The 21,952-nt window shown below is 44.4% G+C and overlaps 1 protein-coding gene across 4 annotated transcripts; it reads right to left on the bottom strand.

Annotated features, from left to right (window-relative positions):
- Positions 1 to 7,837: 7,837 nt before the first annotated feature.
- LOC142988015 (nucleus accumbens-associated protein 1-like) lies at positions 7,838 to 21,830 on the bottom strand. 4 transcript variants are annotated; one of them, XM_076137020.1, is made up of 8 exons: positions 21,624 to 21,830; positions 17,535 to 17,688; positions 16,814 to 17,080; positions 15,773 to 16,394; positions 15,384 to 15,554; positions 14,288 to 14,393; positions 14,089 to 14,186; positions 7,838 to 12,209 (listed from the first exon to the last, which is right to left on the bottom strand). In XM_076137020.1, exons 2-8 carry the CDS (start codon positions 17,658 to 17,660, stop codon positions 11,899 to 11,901), a joined length of 1,701 nt encoding a protein of 566 aa, XP_075993135.1. In that variant the 5' UTR covers positions 17,661 to 17,688; positions 21,624 to 21,830; the 3' UTR covers positions 7,838 to 11,898. The 4 variants fall into 4 exon arrangements, with proteins under 4 accessions (XP_075993135.1, XP_075993134.1, XP_075993132.1 ...); XM_076137019.1 differs by lacking the exon at positions 21,624 to 21,830 and adding an exon at positions 21,022 to 21,519; XM_076137017.1 differs by lacking the exon at positions 21,624 to 21,830 and adding an exon at positions 18,921 to 20,568.
- Between the last annotated feature and the right edge of the window lie 122 nt (positions 21,831 to 21,952).

Here is a 21,952-nt window from a genome sequence, read left to right as displayed (position 1 = left end):
CTTGACTGTGTGTTCCGTGCCAAATGCCTGCCATTGATACAGATGGAATTGCATCATTTTTGTGGAAGTCAATATTTTTATAACTGTTTCAAAGCAGGGTATGTGGATAAAGGATCTGGCAATGAATATTGCGTTGTCCTTAAAGGGGCGAACCAATTTCACGAATCAGTAACATCTCAACGTCTTCCAGGGTTTTTTGGGTTAAAACACAGACATTGCCGAGAAAGAGAGCAATAGAAAGCGGTAGAAAAGAGAAAACCTCTTCATCTTTGTTTTCATTGTTATTGATGGTGGCAATGATGAATTGATGACAAAAATAGTGTATGATGATGATAATGATGAGAGAATCGACATATTTCCTCTTATGTTAAGTTTATTTTATTTTCACTGGGTTCTTGTGCTAGCTAACCACGTGTCCAACATAGGGATGGAGCTCTACATCCACAGATGTGAGAGAATTGGCTTGCAGGAGGGCAAACATGAGTCAGACATGACTCAAAATAAACAATAACACATCACATAAGAGCATAGAATTCAGACAGTGGGTGAAAATCCTTTAACCTGTTTTGAAATGCCAAAACAGAGCTGCACCACCACCTAGAACCACCAGGTGGCACTGTACGCCATACACGTCTTTCCTATGTTCCCTCTCCCTCTACTTCACCTTAAATCCGATTTGGAGTCTGTGTGTGCACCTCATGGGAACGCATGCACTTTGATTGTATGGGATAGTGTATTGCAAAGCCAGTCAGCTTGTATGGGACAGAGAAACAGCGGCTCTGTCTCGCCGCGGCCCTGCCAAACATCTGTGTCATAACATGTCTTCATTTCTTTCTGTGTTTCTCTGTGTGCCTCAAACACTCAGTCAGCTCCTATTATTACCAATTGAACCAATATTAATTTCTAATATCCAATATTAAGTTCTTAGTTATCTTTTCTTAATGGGAGGCCTATCACAAGTTGACAAAAGAATGCACCAAAACAAAAGAAAAGATGTTGCCTATTAGTGTCTTTCCAACCTCAGTGGAATGTCACAATATTTATTTTCACCTTGCATCACCTGAAATCAGAAAGGCACATTGTGTATGTAGCTCCTGGTTGTGAGTGGTGTGTGTGTGTGCGTGTGTGTGTGTGTGTACATGGGTGGGTGTGTTTTTCATGAATTTTGGTGATTTGTTTTGTGGTTGCTTTGCTTTCATTTACGCCTTCAGGAATCTTTTCTGAAACAATCTTTGACTCTGTGTATGTGTGTTTGTGTATGCGTGTGAGGGAAAGAGATGTCGGAACGAAACATACAACACCCCTTACATTCCCCATTTATCTATGTGTCTATGCTGACCAGTGAAATCCACTAACACACTGATTAACACAATGTTTTCAAAAAGCAATGTACAAGCCGCTACTAAAAATATTTAAAAAAAACTGATTTTTTTAATACAAAAGATTAAAAAATTAAAAATATCTAGTTCCAGAAATGCATGTGCTATGTGCATGCCACACCGTGGGTTAACAGTCATCTTCAGGACAAAAAAGAAAAAGCAGATAAATTAATTCAGAGGAATAAAAAAAAGATATACAAATAGATGTTTTTAAAAAGCAACATGTTTCCTTTTTCCTTCTATTTTTGAGAACAAAAAATGTTTAAAAAGTACAAAAAAATGTTTAAAGAGTAAAAAAAAGAGACTTTGGTGAGAGTCAGAGTCTAGTTTGGGTTTTTTTCCGTTACAAGGCAGTTTACTGCAGAAATGGGGTTGAGGCACAACACAACAGGACACCACAAAAAAAGAACTGTTTTTAAAGAAAAAAATATATATAAAGAAAAGAAAGTACAGTTCAGAAGATGGTGTATTCTTCCTTCTACTTTCTATGGGGGTCACTGGGGTGCAGGAGCTAGTCAAATCTGTCAATGTACTGATTAACTGGCTTTGAAACCTTTGATCTCTCATTCACTCCCTCTTCTCTCTCTATCTCTGTCCCTCTCACACTCTTACCTGTCGCACTCTGAACCTGTCTCACCGCTATTTCTACCAGTGCATTTTGTAATTCCAAACAAAATTCTTCCTACGGAATAAAATCCAGAGAGAATGCACCCTGGGTGGCCTTAAGATGTCCTCATTTCTTGTCCATGTTTCTCTTGTTTTAACAGGTTTACATGTGAGCACGGGTGATGAATATTGATCCAGAATATCTTCCAGCATTGCACCTCATGCATGTACTTCTCTTGGTCAACACACCCTCCCCTACACACACACACACACACACACACACACACTGAAGTCTCCCTGTTGAAACTCCCGCTTAAAACCTACTGTACACTTCATTACCCTATAATGTGTGGAAATTTGAAGTAGACTCTAAAGCTACTTAAATAAACAGTAATGATGTCATCAAACTAGCAAAGTCACAACAATGATGTCATTCGTACACGTTACTCCATCTGAGCTTGTTTAATGAAAATGATTTGCACTTTGCTTTACCTGTGAAAGTGTAGATTGACCCGGCTGAACACTACAAATGCTTCTCTTCAACCACTTTCTCTTTTCAATTGTTACAAGATTACATGCAATTGAAATTTTTACCATTTTCCCCCATTTGATTGCAGTGGCAAAGGAATGTTAGCAGTTAGTTGTTAGTTAACAGTAAACGGTGAAGGGTTAGGGGGCGCATTGTTCCCTGTGTCTATGCAGGGAGGAGGTTTACGGCATCCTTCCCATCTGTTTCCACCAAATTGTCCCTGCTTTTGAGGTGTAAATCAGGGTGGGGGGTGTGAGGTTGTGGGGGAAGGACGCAACTTATTCACATTTAATCACTTAGACACATTTCAACAGCACAGAGAAACATCACCACTATGCAAGAACAACACCATTTGAACCTTTTTATCCTGTTTTCAAATCTTTTCCAGAGAAACTCCCATAGATCATTGCACCGCTAATGCAGAATTATACATTTACAATACTGAGGTAGTTGCTCTTGTGGAAACCTTTTCCCATTCAGTCCTTCAATACATAACACACAGGCTGCAGGGGTTAGCAAAGTCTTTGACACAGTTGCAAAAAACTTCCCAGTGAATGAACAAAGCAACAACCTGTTTGCGTGAACCAGATGAACCATCATCCCCCTCATGTCTGGTTCTTCCTCTTAATTGACCCCTTAAGTTTCCACAATTAGGCCAAAAGTCATAGGGAATGCACCAACTGGCTCCCTCTGATGTCTTAATGGTGCCCCAGCTGGTTCAGAGCATCAGACTGTCCCGCTTAGTGAAGGACTCCTAGGATCCTTCGCTCTCAGGCTCTATCTCAGTCAGTTTTTCAGTCTGAAAGCTTCAATATGAAGGGATGAAGCTGTTTCAATGATGTCTCCATGGATCGATGCTGGTCTCCTCCCAACTCGCTGCCACAGTTCAGCATTAAAACAACATTTAAAGCCAGTTATCGTCGGCCCTTCAGCTACTCAGATCTGAGCTTCTTGCGAGGTGGATAGTGCCACTCAGCCCGCCTTTCCCTCGACTGTTGAGCAGGCTTAACAACACCCACCGTGTTATCCGGGGTTGTGTCCGTGGCTTCTACCTGGGGTAAAAGCCGTGACTGCTGGGGCCCCGTGTGCTCCAAGGGAACTCCAGCCGTGTCTGTTGTTGGCCCTGCTGAGTGGTTGTGTTGTATTAATCCTGCTGGGACACTTTTCACCCTCGCCTGGGCTGCGCGGTGGATGTCCCGGGCAGATTTCATCACCAGCTTAAGCAGGAGGCAGCGGTCGAGTCTGAGACCTCCTCGCCAGGTGCAGGAGCGGTGCAGTTTCTCCAGGGCCGCCACCGCAATCCTGTTGGCCTGTATGCTGACCAGGTCACAGCTGCGCTTGTAATTACTCCAAAAAGTAATGTCCGCCATAGGGTTGGAGTTCCACTTAGGTTTGCCCTGACTACAAACACAATGCATTCTGTCTCCATCAGTGTACTACTTATTGCCTTTTATGATGACATCATGTAGCATGTGAACAAAAAGTAAACGTGAATGATGTCATTTCAGATATGTTGGTTTGGTCAATGTATATATGTGAAATAATGACATCATTCAATATATGATGTCATCGTAAAAGGCAATAACATATTTGAGGGTTGGTGAATGATGTCATTGCGCAACACATGGTTGGTTTCAGGGCTGTAGGCAGCTAAAGAGTTACTGATGTCTGAACCTATAAATAACAATTGATAAATGAACGTGGACTGTATTAGTGAGGAGTTGGAAACTTTTCTTGAGTGTGGGTGCAGTGTCAGTGTGTGTGTGTGTGTGCCCCCCTCCCACACAGCACTCCCCCGATCCTCCACTGACGTGACGGTGAAACTGACTGATCTCAAACATCTAATCCATAAAAAGCACTGTTAGGCTACATTATTGTCATGTTTAAACAATATGTGCAATGTAAACGATCATCTCTGCCCCGAGGCTCAGAGGCAGCATGTGTAACGAACGAGTCACAGGACTGGAGCTAATGCACATTCACTGCAGAATGAAACCGGGCAGGGATGGGATGCGTCTGGCCGCAGGAGGAGAACAGGCAGATGACCATATTTGGCACATCCTGCTCCAGTGGCACCAGCAGAGAAAACCCATGACGACGATGGGAGCCCTGATTTCCTGTAACCATTTACAGAAGCAGCAGTCAGGCTTGCGTCAGGGCTTGTTACTTCCTTGAGTCCATATTTGGGCAATGGAATCCTCCAGTTTGTGCAGCGACAGAAACGGTGCAGTAGTGTGTACCTCATTTGAATACATAATGTGAGGAAAATATTAGAGCAACCAACACATTTGTATTCTTAGACTTCCACAGTGCTGTGAGGGTGGTGATGTGTCTGATGTGTCTCCAGCTCAAAGACACACATCAGCTTTGTATGTGATGTCTCACAAAGCTGGTTTTTCATGACCCCATATGAACATGATTCAACACGGTGGTTTACTGCAGTATTGATAGCTTTGTAACAATATAGTTAGGTCACATGTTATGTCTCCACCAAGAAGAATGTGATGTCTAACATGGTGTCATTGCCATATAAAACATTTCTGTAACTGTTGCCATTGCCATTGAGATCAATTTCATAATTGAGAATACAGTTAAGATGCATTTGTTATTTATATATTAGTTAATTTAGTAGGCTCCGTGTAATTGTGCTATTATTTTTAAGGCTCAGCTCAAAATGACATGCAGGTCCTGTTGGGCTGCGGCAGTGAGTTACACCTCATTCACACATGCAGAATATTAAGTAATAATTTAATAACCTAGTTTGTCATTCGCTTTAAACGGAGCTAGTTGCTCTTTTAATGTCCTTTTATATGTTTCAAACAAAAAACCTTTCCCTGTCTTGCGCTGAAGATTAAACAATCCACTCAAATTGTCTTCAGTTATACATGAACCATCAAATGTTGATGGGGTTCATTTGAATTTTAAACTGACAGATTCGGGAGGAGGTCTTTTACAGGCGCCACAATAAACTCAGTCGGGTCTGTTATCTTCAACGTATACAGTTAGATGGCGCCCTCCTGTGGCTATGTTATGCAAGTGACCCATAACGGGTGACTGGAACCAATACAGGAGCTGCATGATACAGAAGCCGTGCAAGCAGACACACACTTGACCTTTGACCCGAATTTGCAGCTGATTTCAACATAGTAATATTGCACTGAACTTTTACTCTCTTTCTTCTAACCCCCTCACAGGAACAAGCTGCTATGTATAACACGGCAGTTACACTACCAAAACCAGTGTTTCTTAAGGTGGGAGACATTAGATGGAGACCCAAGTGACCAGCATGAGAGAAAAACCCCCACAGACATATCTGTTGCAGTTTTTGGTTGTTTGGGGGAAACGCTCTATGTCGCTGTCTGTATAAATTAACATTTCAAGTAATTTACAACTAACCTCTCGCTGATATGGTTACATGATGCTTTAATGTGGTGTTTCAAAGGTACTTGGATTTTAAATAAAGCTAGAAACAGCTAGAAGTATAAATCGTTGCTGAAACAAGGAGTTCATACTCAGCGACTACCAAGTAGGAACCATTAGTCACTGGCGGTGTTCCTGACGGGAGCTTATACAGGTGCACGTCCCTGGTTGCTACCGATAATATATGACACAGAGTAACGCCCCAAACATTTTAGAAGCGTGAATGGCGGCACTGATGCAGGGTTTGATCTCTCTCTCTCTACCTGGTTCACACTGACTTCATTCTCCGGTCGGGGTTTTGCAGCAATCAGGACTACAATCCCCAAAATGGCGCGTTCACCTGTACGCAGCATAGCGGGGACACTGTGTACCTGCAGCTGCTGTCCGGGTCAATATGTCCCTTCCACTTTCTCCGGATTTCTAGTGTACTTTATGTAAGAAATGTAACATAAAGCACGTCAGGAGTTTTTTCTGAAGATACAAAATTGCTGCAGTTTTATAAAACACAATTCATATCTTTATCCATTTTACTTGCTGTTTTAATTTTTCTTCTTTGGTTCAGTCCGCGAAAAAAAAAAAACCTTTGTTGATATTTGTTTGTAGGTTTTTGTTTTTGTGAAATTAATTCGTGTTAATTCGACTTTATACTACTATTCTACTTGTCTGTGGTGCGGTTTGATCTTGCACCGTTTCGTCTTTAGGTGGCGGGCTTTTGCCACTCTTCAGCGCTGGAGAGAAGAAGAACAGCAAACTATTGTAGGAGGAACCTGCAGGTGAGGATCCCGTGGTCGCGTTACAACGGCGTTGAGTTGAACTGAACTGAACTCAGTGTCTTTATGCAGATTTACTTTGCCAATCACCAACTGTAACTGTTCTATAAATACATCTAAGTGTACTTGGATGTATGTAGTTTGTGAAAGCACACACAGTTTGTGCCAAGAAATACATTCCAAGTTTAGTGTGAGATAGGCAGTGATACAGCTGAATACATTTTAATACACTCATATGGAAGAAAATAGAAAGAAAAGATAATTTAGCCTGGATTAAAACAATTCTGGTGTTAAATCACGATTGAATAATAATCTCATTTCAGCATTCCAACATTTCTATCTAATAATTTTGAATGTTTAGCTCATAATTATGACTTAACATAACCTTTTGTTTATCAAGGCATCCATAGAAAAGGTAGTGTGAAAAAAATATTCCTTTTTTTTTCACACTACCTTACTGTGCAGAATAATGCAATAATATGATGTAATAAGATGTTACAGCTGATCTGAAAACATAAACAAATTATTTTGAAAGTGTAATTGATAAAGCTCAATTCATGAAGCGCCGTTTAGGACCAAAATCCATGTTAAAGACACACACACGCACATACCTATAAATGCACCTCTCACACACAACTGAGAACCCTCCCACACTAGTGGAATTGCACACACATACTCGTGCTAATTACCTCTCACACACCCTACTATGTTGTCACTCATTCACGTAGGTTACGACCTCTCATTCACATACATATGTACTGTATGATCACACATATTGTGTAGTCAGGTGTGAACATGCACACCCGCTACTACGGCCTCTCATCCACATACAGTATGTATGATTGATCCATGTGCGCTCTCACGACTATGTGTGTCCATATTACATCATATCTGTTCACCAGCATTGTGGTTGTCTTAGCCAGGTGGAGTTGTCTCACCCTCCTCAATATTCTACATTCTTTCGATTTGTCCTTGAGTTGTTGCACTAAGAAGAGAAACGAATAAAGGCAGCACAAGTCTGTTTTGAGTCTGGTTGCCATTTTCTGTGAGTCTGATCAGAGACAAAGAGAGAGAGAGAGAGAGAGAGAGAAAAGCAACACTTTATAAGCAGATGACAAGAACACCAAGAGAGAAATTGTTACAAATCTTTTATTAAGATACTCATTGTTTTAATTCACGTAGACATTTTCTCTATTTTGTATTTATTTATTTTACAGTTGTTAATGTGCAATTATCTTTGATAATGTCGAATCACAGTTACAGGGCTTTCACAAAGTTATTGGCACTTGGAACACAGAAAATTGGATGAGCGGTACAGGAGTTACACTGGTGCTACAGGGTTACACGGGGCAAGGAGCAGGGGCAGAGACATGGGCAGACCAATTACTGCACAGCTTGTGAAAAAGCGCTGTTTCTGGGTAAATACATACCTCATGCTGCGAGTGCACAACAAACTATTTGATCTCTATGTGTGCCTCTATGTATAATATACAGTATTTATCTATACATGTATATATTCATATTTATATATGTACTGTTTAGTGATAAAAGTTCCCCATGCCATGCCGCACCTTATCCATTCAAGTGTGTAGGTCAATGCGTGTAAACCCATATACTGACATGTACATGAGTTGAGATTTGCTATAGACATACTTCAAACAAAGCATCTTTGTCCCCATATGCAAACAGAATAGACAAATACAAACACTTTAACACATTTTCTTGCAGATGAAGAACGAGACATGTAGTGCGAGTGAGAGACTTTCTCGACACAAGAGAGGTTGAGGTTTATTGTTTGCTATTAAAATGGAGTTGGCCCATCACCGTACCCAAAACACAGCTGTATAAACTCACCACGACCTAGCACTGAACCCAGTGTATCCCAACCTGGAAGTGTGTTACGGGGATAGTCTGGGTCAGGTGCTTCTGTGATTTGCCGCAACATCGAAATTTTGAAATTAGCTCGGCCGTCCTATGCAGGGCTGAATTGTTGTCTGTGAAAGGCAGAGCGACCTGGGACCTGTTATGACTTGTGTGTTTATTTCAACTGTAGATGATGACTCACAGCAGTCATTTCACAGGCTACAGTGTTAAACTGTTTTTATAACCAAATCTGTTTCTACCTCCAAATGTCAGACATGAATGCTCCTGTCCCACAGACCAAAGGGTGTTTGGTGATCAATGCTTTGAGAATTTAAGAAAGATATTTATACTCTGATGTCAACAATTTCAATAATTAGTCAATCCAGTATATCCAATTGGTTGTTGTTTTTAAGGTTGAAGCAAACCTAGAATTTTAAATACATTACTTTGGCTTTAGGGAATGTAGATGGACAAATCTATAATTACAGATTGAATATTATCATTGCAGTGCAAAGTGATACCCAGAATGTAACAATGGAAATACATTCAGACATTTTAACAGTTACTCATCTTTTGCAGGAACAATGACAGGTTTACTACATTATGATGCTATCTAAAGGTGTTTCAAAAAAGGGTATGGATCATGAAGACTTACAAATATATTGTTCCTTCACTCATAATTATGTTTTTGTGCATCACTGATTACATGCGGTGTGCCTCAAGGCTATGTACTTGGGCTCCCACCGTTATGATCAGTTGTTGGAATTGTCATAGCGTGTGATCAAATTGCTATGCTCATGACATTTTTGGCTCCATTCATCATTTAACCAGCCGACTCCAGGAAGTGTCACCATGTACCACTCCCACCAACGTTGCTTCTTTAATGAGTGCAAGGTCTTTAAAAAAGAATCGATTTTAATAGTTGAAACGCTGCCAAATAGATCACATGAATAAACTTCAGGAACGGAAACATGACACCAGCTGCATACAGGACAGGAAACAAAGCCACAAACTTCAAAGGTACTGTGGAGGTACTGTAGTTGGGGGAGGGTGCTCATCTGAGAGGCTTACTGAGGTTTTGCTGTTACTACCTTACTGACTATTCACAAGGTCATTTTGTTCTGTCTGTACTTATCCTGGTCAAACCAACTAAACAAATTCATCTAAGTCGTAACTACCATGTTTTTTTTTTGGCTTTTATTCAATGAGAACTTGACCACCGACTCGTCCGTTTTGATTATGTTACACATCTTTTGTCCCACTTTTTCGAAATGCATTTTCCTTTAGGCTTCCAAAAAAAAACAACACTTTATCTCTTTCCACCTGCAACAGTCACAACCTCCTGTATTGACCTCTGAAAGGTCAATGTGCATTCTGAATCTTCCAACAAACAAACTGGCACATAAAATGATAAATATCGACATCTCTGATGTTTCAGCAAGACGGAAAAAAAAAAATACAAAGACAAAATTATATTTGAAAAAGAAAAAAAAGAAAAAAAGAAAGGCTTGGAAAGGGCTTTCCCACAGTAATCAAACACATCCAGCAACAGAACAGAAGAACACTTGGGATTCAGCTCAACAGTCTTCTTAATTATTTACATTAGGACTTTATGCCACTTCTGAACAAGAAACCCAGGCAGACATGGAACATTGCCATATTCCTAAAGGGGTTCATTTGCTACACAACATTTTGAAAAGGTGCAGGAACCACTGGTTCTTCTCATTAAGGTGCAGAAAATTCTCTCACACTCATGGAAGATATAAAAATCATTCTTAACTTCAACGTAGAGCCGACAGCCTTTTTGTATTTCCATATTATCGAGGTATTATGACGTGGAAATACGTTAGAAACGAATAAACGACATACTGAAACTCACAATTATGCAACATAGGCTCTCCTTTACCAAAGAAGCATGTCACATATTCAAGCAACGCTGCCTCCTTATCGACTGCAAGTATCACCACACCCATCAATCAGGCCTCTGCTTACGGATTTCAATTAAAAAGGCACATTCCAATAGTCCATAAATATTTCTCGTGACTTTTGCATTTGCACAAATTGTCAGTAGTATGTTTATGTCATCAATTTCAATACAAATAAAGAGGCTAGTCGAGTAGTCAGATCAACAGAAGCTTTACATTTCTACATGCACATTGGGCAAATGTCTTAGCTGAGGTGGCAAACGTTGCACCGTGGCGACAGAGCAAGAAAACAGTTATCGTTAACAACAGTCAAGCCATCTGAATCAGACTTATTATTCCTTTTAATCTCGTTATCAGGAGATGAAATGCTTCAAATGTAGCAGTTAAACTGCCCGTTTCACCACTCTGCACTGTCAAATAAAAACAAATGACTACGGTTCCTATAAGGCAGCGTTATTACACCACAGTTCTCTGCAGAAATAGCACTTCTCCTTATTTTAACAGGAACCCTCTGACAAGCAACAATGCCCGGGATTTTAAAACAACCCCTCTCACTCTCTCTGCTCACACCAACATAGGCATGTGCGCTTGTATAAATATAGTTTGTCAGCTAAAAATATGACCATCTTTTTTTATTACCTGTTGCCCTTACATTTTTTCTTCACAAACATCTCAGTAAAAATCTCTCTCCTTCCCTCTGGATCATCCCTGGGTGACGTGCCAAGATTTGAGAAAACGGGGGGGGGGGGGGGAAGAAAATGGGGACACGGTCTGATGGGTGACGCGGTGGTGTGAAGGAAGCACTCGCCGGGCCACGGGTGGATTATGCACGGAGGTGAAGAGAGGAAAAAAAAGATGTAGTGTTAATTTTAAATCGCTTTCCTTCTCGACATCAGGGATAGAAATTGTCAGGGTTGCATAGAGAGAAATGCCAATGACATGTACATTCAATACACTCGCCACCTCTACCCTCAGCCTGTCCATCAACCGCCCATCCAGCCATTCCTTCTTGCTCAGACTGAAGAGGCGAGGCAACCTCCCCCCTCCTCCCCCCCTCCCACCCCACCCGCACTTCAGGGAATGTATTTAACATGTGACGGTGATGCGCTTACACACCTTAAAAAGACAAGGGGAGGCAGAGGGCGGTTAAGGAGAAAATAAAACTCCCTCTCTCCCTCGCTCCCTCTCTCTCTCCCCTTCCTAACATAGCTCCATTATACAGTAAATCAGTACATATAGCCAAAATGTAGGTTTTCTCATCCTGGTTATATCAGGGGTAACACTGTTTACCATAGCAGTGTAGTATAAACAGTCAGGTGAGAACAGCGGCGGGGGTTGGGGGGGCAAGCAGAACTGGGGGAATTATATGCGTGTCACTGAAAAGCAATCTTCCCCGTACATGACGTTCAAAATAACGGCCCTCCATCCCCGCCCACACCTGGCAGAGATTGTCTTGAGGAGCCGCCGGACTCGACGGCGGCGCCGCCGGTGGCCTCCAGAGAGGCAGGGTCAAACGCGGGATCGGCCCCCAGCGCGTCGTCCTCCGCCTTGACGGCGTCGGGGAGGAAAGCGGAGTAGGCGTCGCTCTCGGCCATCAGCAGCTTGAGCTTGGGGATCCAGCTCTTGCGGACCACGCGCCGCGCGTTTGTACACATGTCGGCCGCGATGGCGTTCATCTCGCTCTCCTTGAAGCTGGTGGCGAAGTTCTGGCAATAAACTGACCCAAGAAAAGGAAGAAGGGTAAAATACAAGCAATGTTTCCTCAATAGCTACATCTCCAACTTCCATCCAGAACATTCCTGCTATCTTTCACTTTATATATTTATATATATATCAATTTCTGTAATAATGTTTTCAATATTTTGGTTTTAAGTTTAATATTCTCTTTTAATTAAATGTACTGTTCTTCTGTTTAGTGTGGTTGTTGGTAACTATTCAAGCATTGTTGGATGATGGGTTCTTGGTTCAAAATGTTTTTCTTTGTCATTGCAGACACACACTGTGAGAATGAGGTCAATCAGCTACAGGTGAAGCCAGAGGTACACGTCCTTTCCACCAACATCCCCTCTTTATCCTTTAACCTGTCATCCCTTCCTCGGCCTCTTCCTCAAATTAGCTTCAGTCATCACATGCAGAAATGGGGGATAAATACATAAAAAAAAAAAAAAAATTCTCATTATATCCCAAATTCTACTTTATATGCTAATTTGTTCTGGGGCAAACTATAAATTGGGTCATCTGAAAATTGGCACTCATCTTACAAAAACCACAGAAACCTTTTCACCAGCAGCAGAATGCGTCTCTGTCAGAAGGTTGTCTGGCCGTTTGCTTTATGTTTCCGTCATCGGCTCACCTCCTCCCATTCAAAGTATTGATATTGATTGTTCAGACCCTCTGATGTTAGTCTTTGCCCTTTTATAATCAGCCAGCCAGTCATTATCTTCTCTCCCCAATTGAATATGTTTCCTTGAAAAATAATACTACAGTCAAAGTCAAAGATCTATGCTTGAATCACCCACAGACTTGATTTGCAGACGGTGAAGCTGCAACAATCAACATCATCTCAGTGCCATTTTCAGGATTAATGTTTTCCACAACCTTAGTCAGCTGTGATTATTAAGCTTTGAATCGTCTATTGTCCTCAGAAATGAGTGACTTTGAAAGGTACTAGGACTCAGAGGGCTCATTTAGACAGTCAGCTTGTTCAGGACTCAGATCTGCAGATCCTTCAGGCCCTGACACGGAATTGTAAAGGTAATATGTACATTTAGGATGATCTGTCAACAAATCTAGCCTGAACCTGACAACTATCGCAGGAGTTTGATGTGTGACTTCTGTGTGTTCCCTTCCCTCTTTCATTCTCAGATTGTGAACTGTGAACTCTGCTTCGCCTCGCTGTTCAATATGAGAATCCAAGTGAAGCAGAAATATAGTTCTAAACCAGAAATGGAATGTTATTGGTCTTTTTTATGATTTGAACATGCTACGGGTTGATGGTACTGCTACTTCCTTTTGCGTGTCTGTTTCAAACCAAAACACCTGCGTCCCATTTCACCAACAAGCCACCACTTCTAAGAAAAACCATAGAAGAGCCTCATGTGTGAATGTGTAACTGTCAGACAGGAAAGTTGCTGAAACCCATGTGCACATGACACCACTTGGGCTTTTTAAATAAAAGCAAGAACTTCTATAATACCTCAGTCCCTGCAGATTCTACCAGAGGCCACTTCAGGCTCCACGAGCGGCCCACAGAACACACTACACACACACTACACACACAGCCTGATCTAGATAGTCTACTCTATGTGGCATGTAATGTATGCAAGAAGCATTGTCACACAGTCATTATTGACGTGCGTGTGTGCAGCTGACTCTCAGGGGTTTCAGGTTCAATGTTGCTATCTAGTGGTCACTGCGAGTTCAATTCTTCATCCTGCGGGGGTGCGACTGCTCGTCTCTGTTCGTGCCTCTAACACCTTTGAAGCAAACACCAAATTCGGCATAGTTTTGTTGAAGTATGTACAGCCGTGTTCAGTACGAGCAGGTTGTTGTTACAGCACGTGGACACACGCACACGGAGAGACGCACACACTCACATTTAACCGCATGCAGCACTCTGTTGTCCAGGGGCTTGCGACTGGGGTCGTTGGTGGAAGAGCGGATGCCTGTTCCACAACTGTTAGCCAGAGTATTCCTGAAGCAATGAGGTACAGATGAGTCGTATAGCCAGTAGAATATTTGAACGCGAGGGCCTAGCGTGTGGAAATCAACGCAGACACAAAAGAAGACACGCACCTGTCGAAGAAGGCAGCCAGCAGCCTCCTGAGCAGCACCTTGTGCCTCGTCCCTGCGCTCACGTGACAGTTCATTAGCTGGGCTCGTGATATATACACAGATGTACCTGGGGAAGCGGGCACAGAAGAGGAACGACAACAACATCAACACAGCGACATAGCATAAGAGCCATTTGAGGACATTATGGTGGAGTTCTCAGTGGAACTCTGGAGCTGCAGGTTGAGGGAATGAAGGGTGCTGAAGTTTACATGTCATAGTTTAGAGTCTTGTCATGTGTGTAAGCGTATCCTTGTTAGGTGTGTGTAAATGTAATTTGTATTAAATAGTGTCAGACTGAAGCATGAGCCACGACTTAGTGAAAATATAGGAAACAGGTTAGGCTGTTATGTTACCAGGGCTCCACACCCATTTACCTTCTTCAGCCTAACCCACCCATCCTCTTCACTTCGCTCAGCTAGTCTTACTCATCTGCAATCAACCGCGTCCATGTCTGAATACCGGTGTGTGACAGAGCCAAGCTGTAGTTTGTTTATTTTAATCATCATTTAAATTCTTGTTACACACTTCCTCTCTATTTCAACGCCATTTTATATCTTTGATTCTGTTTTTATTTGCCACCTGGGTGAACACGTTCTCTTTTCTTCCCTACTATTTAGCTGCCTTACACAGCGCCCTGCTCTTTCTTCCATTCTGCAGGCATGTAACCCTGTCCATAAGGTAATGTAGTGATTGTCACTCAGTGTCCTTGTCCTTGACCGAAAACCCACAGTCACATGCGCAACACTGCTGCCAAACCTGCATGTCAATGCCACGTCCAGTCATCTGAGGACAGCTCTCTCTCTAAAGTGTATGTGCAGCACATCACCGGATCTGACCTTGTCCTCTTTAGACCCCAGGAATAAACTCACATTGGTATAGTTTCCACGAGTGCATATGCACAAGCAGGATCAATATTTCATTGTGGAGTTGCACCTTTACCTGATGTTGCTTGTGCACATTCCAGGATGACACTGAAAACCATTGATGTCAGTGCTGTTTCACAGGGGCAGGATTCTTTGAGGTAAGAGCGCACGCACACACACACACACACACTTACCTGAGACTAACTCTATTTTCTCAGCGGGGTCCCCCTCCTCGTACAGTTTGGGATGACAGCGGTTGCCTATCTGAGCGATGAGTTCTGCAGGTAGACATGTGAGGTCTCTGCCTCTCATGCGCCCCCGTGTCTCTGTGTGGTCTGGGAGAGCCTCCACACGCTCACCAGCTGCTAGAAAGTACAAGTGCTCAATAAGAATTCAACCTTTCTGCATGTACACACGCTTATTTAGCTTGTGAACATACTGTGGCAGGATTGTTACAGAGTTATTTACTGTATTAAATGAATTCAAATAGGACAGCAAATCTCTCTTAGCTTTGGTTAGCCTACAGAACTCACAGTAAGTAAATGGAGCTATATTGATGTGTACTGTTCTCTCTGTCCATTACCTGCAGCACCCATGTTGAGCATGCTGTACATGGTATACATGTTGCAGATTTGCCTGTACTGCTCTTCAGCACATTCATCTGTCCCCTCTTCCTCTTCCTCCTCATCATGGTAGCTGACGGGTGAGTCACTGGCATAGGTGCTCAAGGTGCCGGGGCTGGCCCCCTCCGACATGCCGAGGCCTGTAGAGCTACCGTTTGTTCCACCGTTGCCACCGGGCCCGCCGATGCCCGCCATGCCTGCCAGGTTGGGTGCGGTGGCACCCATACCCATGGTCAGTCCGAGGGCTGCGGGGCTCTGGATAGCGCTGCCTCGCAATGCCTCTTGGGAATAACGGGCCGCCTTCCTGGCGCCACCTCCCGCCCCTGAGCCTACGCCGTCTCGGCTGCTGCCCCCCTCCCACAGCCGTTTGGCTACCGGGGTGCAGACGACTGAATAGGGAGTGGCCGGTTCTGGCTGGCTAGCCGGCTGCTCAGTTTTCACTCGCGACACTAGTGGGAGCGGTGTCAGGCAGGACGCGGGCCGCGCTGCACTGCCACTAGTCTGTGTTACAGGGCTTTGGGGCTCAGAGGGTGGGGCCTCTTCAGCGTGTAGGCCCTGGGAATCACAGCTGGGAGAGGAGACCTGGACACCAACACAGAGAAGGAGCATTTCAACACTGCATTGATGTGACAACACAAATGTTTTTGCTCTAAAAGTTTTGGCAGGACAAGAAGAATACTCTAGCAGAGTGGTTCCCAGAGTTTTATAGATCAGAAGTTTTAGCATCTACGTGGATGTGGTCTGATGCGGTTAATTGACAGAATACATCTTTTCCCTTTTGTGTAATGAAGCCGTTGATAGGATGAAGAGTCTGAGGGAGCCAGAATATTTGAAATTCCTCTCCATATAAGACAATCCATGGCTACCAGTAACTAAGGCCTCAAAAATGACCATTACACCACGGCTGACCAAAATGACCAGCATACAACTGACCTCAGCAGTGTTTACAGCAGTCATTCCTCTTTTGTCCCATGGGAGCGGCATTGCTAGCATCGCCTTACCTTAAGGAAGAATTCTGTGCCTTTTTCCATGATCTGTTGGATCTGCAGGAAGCCGGCGGTGTACATGAGGAGAAACTGGTCCCCCACCGTCATGCTGAGACGGCCCGTGTAGCAGAAAGCCAAGATCTGCTGGAAGCTCTGAGGTTGCACAGCTGGAGGGAGCTCCACCACGGTCGGGCTCACGTCGTTGCCGCTTCCACCATTACTGCTGCTGCTGAAGAGGTCCCGGAAGTAGGAGCTGCTGGCAGCCAGCACGGCCCGGTGAGCCTGAGATGGAGGGAGAAGGTCAACGTTGCATTGGCATCAGAAAAGGTATAAATGCTGTTTGAAACTCTTAAGTCATGGATCTGTTCAAACACTTGGTTCTGCATGGTTGTGACCAATTGCTAGGCTACAAATTTGAACGCTGTAACTCTAGTCGAGCCTGTTTTAAACACTCCAACAGGTAATTTAACTAATTAACACAGCTTTAACTTAAGAGGACAATCTCATCAGTGACAAGAGTCGAGTCTCTTTCCACGGGACGCCTCATTTGAAGACGGCTTACATCATAGCCACTCAACTAGACCGTCCCATTTTGTGGCGTCATCTTCTATGACGCAACAACGCGAGACGCAGCGTAGCTAAACTGATTGGCCGAAGCACATAAAGAACTACACATACCACACAGAACAAACTCTGAAGTTATAACCTTGCCTTCTATCACCTGCCTGGTACGTACCTTGAAGGCATGGCCCTTGACCACCACAGAGACATCGCAGTAGAGGCCCTGCAGCCGCTGCTCGTTCAGACACTCTAAAACATTATTGCCAAAGTTGGGGATCGCCATCTGGAGGGTCTGGGCCATGGTGCGCCTACGCACACCACCACAGGGTCTTAGAGAGAGAGAGAGAGAGAGAGAGAGACAGAGAGAGATTATAGGGATAAAATTATACCCCAAACACAGAGACTGGTTAGTAAACAGTGAGACCAGCGGCGGCGGTACCTTACGAGTGTCGGGTTTACAAAGAATACTTTTGTGTTCACTCAGTCGCTCAAATACAGCACAGCGAAAACTCCATATTGTCAAGCTCAGAGGAGATTCAAGCAAAGACACAGAGGCAGAGTGGGCTGGGCTGTCATTAGGATTCATGTCTGCGCTGTAATGCTGCAGACATCTTTGTATGTGCCCAGACACAATATGAGTTTGTCAGCTCAAATTCTTTTGACAAGCGTTTCTTCAGAGGAGATGATGAGATGATGAGATGATGAGATTGAGGCTTGGATACCTGTCATTGTCTACACAATGAATGCACGCTAACTCTCACATACTGACCCACATGGTGTCAGGGTCGGTGCTGTGTAAATCCCTGGTATAGAGAAGGTTGTGTGTCTGGCTCAGCTCATTTGTGTTCACCCATTCACACCAGTGGCACAGTGCTGTATGATCAGTAGCAAAGGTGAACTGAGGAGGTACACTGTTATAGAGTTTGTTAAATGTGAGAAAACTACAGGAAAACAGAGTTTAACACAACCTGAGAAGATTAGATGTTCATTAATGGACATAGGAATGGATGACTTCCTTTGGTTTGAAGCGATTCAAAACCTGTATTGACCCTAATAAAGCATGGAACAAGTGTTTGATGACTACTTGGCCACGTTACTCTGAATGAAACGCATCTATTCTGGATTAAGAATGCCTAAATAGGTTTTCTATCCCCGTCACATGTAGGCCAAAACATTTCTTTACAAATTCACACTACGGCGTTTTGTTTTGCTCACAGGACTTTGATATTTAAACATGGTTTTGCTGAAGCTTCCATGCGTAACTGATATTACATTAATCCTATTTGTCACTTAAGTCTCACTATGCTTATTATTGCTCGGAGCAGGCTCAGTCAAAGCTCAGTCAAAGCCTGTTCTTTTCTGTCTTCTGTGAGCGATATAATCCAGTGTCCTCAGATAACCGGGTCACGGTCTGTTATTCTATGTGTGAATTGTGTGGCCTAAACAAACACCACATAGCATGTTTCCGTTCACTTCGCTCGGTCAAAGACAAACATCCCACCCCCGCACATCTCACCGCACCCTCTCCAAGATTCCTATATTACTCTTATACTACATTAACCTGAACCAATGTTCCACTGCTCCTCTTTCTGTGGACATGAACACTGACGTGCAAGCTATTTCCTTTGGACACTGTAGGGGAGAGCTGCTGATTTCCATATTTACTGATGTTCAATGACAGGATATGTAAACAAAATGTGCAGGCCGTATAAAAGGATATCCGCTGTGTTTGCATTTGCACATGCAGTGGACAGGGGATCAGGAGAGAATCCACCAGCATGCCAACTGCACCTACACCTCATCCCCCCTCAACGGCAAAGAACACAAGAGATGCACTCAGCAGCCCACATGGCAATCCCACTGTGGCCGCAAATCTTAACTTGAAACAGCTGGAAATGTTTATGTGTAAACACGCAGGCCTGCACTGCTTAGCATATGCATGCGTCGCCTGTATGAAGCTTCTCTTAACACAGATACTTCAGCACTCATAGGTGTTGCACGAATGCAGCAAAGAATGCTTGCACGTAAACACACACACACACACACACACACACACACACACATATCAATGACGTGTAACAATAGCCATCACTTTGAGTCTACTGGATACCAGCCCACCCTGAGAGAGGTATACAGCCACAGTTGGTGTGGCTGACTGATGAAGGCAGGAGCGAGCCATCCCATCATATCCAAAGCCTTTCATTTGGGACTTAGCCAAGCTCCAGGGTAAAGAGAAACACTCTCTTTGTCTCTGTCTCACTCAAGCGCCCTCTCTCTCATACTAAAACACAGATGCGCACACACAAACTCAAACAAACCCACAAAAGGCACACTGACTCACACACACACATTAGACAATACTGCTTGTTTACAGTTTGGCAAGCGAGCTGCAGTAAGCACACATGCGAGCACATAAAGACACACACACACACACACACACACACACACACAAACACAGGGCTGAGAGCTGGGTGTGTTTGCACAGTTTGCCCTGACAGTGAGAGAGAATGTGTGTGTGTGTGTGTGTGTGTGTGTCTTCATGCAGTAAGGAGGGGCAGTGGGGCCGGTGGAGAGGGCTCTTTTTTTTTTTTTGGAGAGGAGTGGGATCACGGCAGGTCCATATTCTTATTAAATCCACCAAGTGCCGTAACGTGGCTGAGTGAAGTTCACCCCAATTCACCCGGTGGCTTAGATCCCTCATACCAACCAGCAGAGTGTGCCTGGAGGGAAAAGCAGGTCAAACATACTCTAACATACTAGACCTTTTCACTGGGAGTATAAAGAATGTTTGGTGGCATGCAAAGGGCCTGTGCTATGTTATGATAGGACGGGTGTCAACATATTTGAGCACTTATATGGAGCAGAACGTTTTCCAGTTTGTCTAGCTTTATGTATGATAACAGAATAAGCTGAGAGGGTTTACATGATGAGACATTTCCTGGTTCCCATGTGGCTCATGACTGTAGCTGCCCACACTAATTACCTTGTGTCTGAGCGGTGACATACAAATAGAACCTACCTGGACACAAAAAAGAAGAGTTTGGGCCTTGAGCAATACAGCAACATAAGCATCCAACTACAAACTTAAGTAGTTCATAGTTTAACAGTGGATGTCTTGGCGACGACTCCGCCTGCACAAACGTACACACACGTAAAAGAAAATGCCGGATTGAGCGGTCGTCGGTCGCACCACCGGGGTGAGGAGCGTCGTGTGCCAGCCGCCCCCCCCCCCCCGGCCCCCGGCCCTCCCTCCCCGCCTCCCCTCCCACTCTCCGGACCGCTCCACTGTCTGCTGGCACCGGACCCGAGCGGCGACACCGGGGTGGCAACGAGCCCCGGTGATACCCGACTGAAAGTGTGTTTACGTGCCGTCTCAAGGCCATCCCGTTGTATTCTTCCAAAGCGGCTTTAGCAGACATGAGTATTCGGAATGTGTCACCCTCTCCCTCTTGGCTCATGGCGCTGAAAATGTTTGATACCTCCTCCTCCTCCCATCTGCAGCAGGCCTATAGAAGTGGCTAATTGCTAAGCTAACACACTTAAACATTTTGGGTTCGCCCCGGCGCACCGTCGTCCACCTCTCGCACACGTACAAACACAATGTCAAAACATTCTCACTCCTTCAAAACACAAGAAAAGGGGATAAACAAGACACTTGCTACCTTTGCGGACGAGCCGACTGGAGCCGCGACACCGGTTGTCAGTCCCAAATGTTGCTTATTTAAATATTTTGGTGATGGGGGAAATCGCTCCCCCTGCCATTCTCCATTCTACCGACATCAACAGGTCATCCCAGGACACGCAGCAGCTGAGGGCGAGCCAGACGGAACCAGTGCGGCACGGAGCGGGGGGTGGGCGCACAACAAGGGACAATTCTTTACAACCCGGCTCTCTCACAAGGGCTGCCGTGCCAAAAACCTGACTCCCATCGCATTTTCGCATATTTGTGAGAGGAGCTACACACACAAATTAACCATTTCAACACACACACACACACACACACACCCTTTCAACCCGCCAATGTTCGGAATTAAAAGCGCAGCGAGAATATTTAAAGTTATCGACTGTCAACCCGGGGCCCGTAGTTAACGCAAAAGTTTTAACAGTTCCATGTTTGATGGATGGTTTCGGATCAGAGCGATTCCACGCGGCACACGCTACCCACCACCGCCGCCCCCAACTCCTCCCCCTCCTCCGCCGCCGCCGGTGGATCCTCAGACGACCCCGGCAGGGCGCCTCACACCGCGGCAGACAGTACACTCACCCCCACGCTGGGAAGTTGATGCAGAGCGTCGATATTAAGGGAGGAGACGTAGCGCTCTGTCTCCCCGCTGTTCCTTGCGACTGGCAGCCATTCAGTGTGAGCAGAATGCCGACAGCGGAGCCATGGAGGGCGGTACAGTATCCCAGGGGATTGCGGAACACAGAGTCACTGATCGCACCGAGCAGGAGAGGAGGAAGACAAGCATGACGCGCTCGTCATTCAATCGCATGATCGTTTCGAGCGCAGCCTCGATTTGGGGAAAAGTATTCCCTCTGCGTGATTGCGCATTGGCACAGCAACAGTCTGCACGAAGAAACTGTCTGTGTGTC

The sequence above is a fragment of the Genypterus blacodes genome, unplaced genomic scaffold (genome assembly GCF_046128005.1).
Source record: "Genypterus blacodes isolate CSIRO-AG114 ecotype Tasmania unplaced genomic scaffold, CSIRO-AGI_Gbla_v1 ptg000291l_1, whole genome shotgun sequence".
NCBI classification, from domain to species: domain Eukaryota; kingdom Metazoa; phylum Chordata; class Actinopteri; order Ophidiiformes; family Ophidiidae; genus Genypterus; species Genypterus blacodes.
Note: the sequence above shows the minus strand (reverse complement) of the source record. Positions and strands in the feature narration are given on the sequence as shown.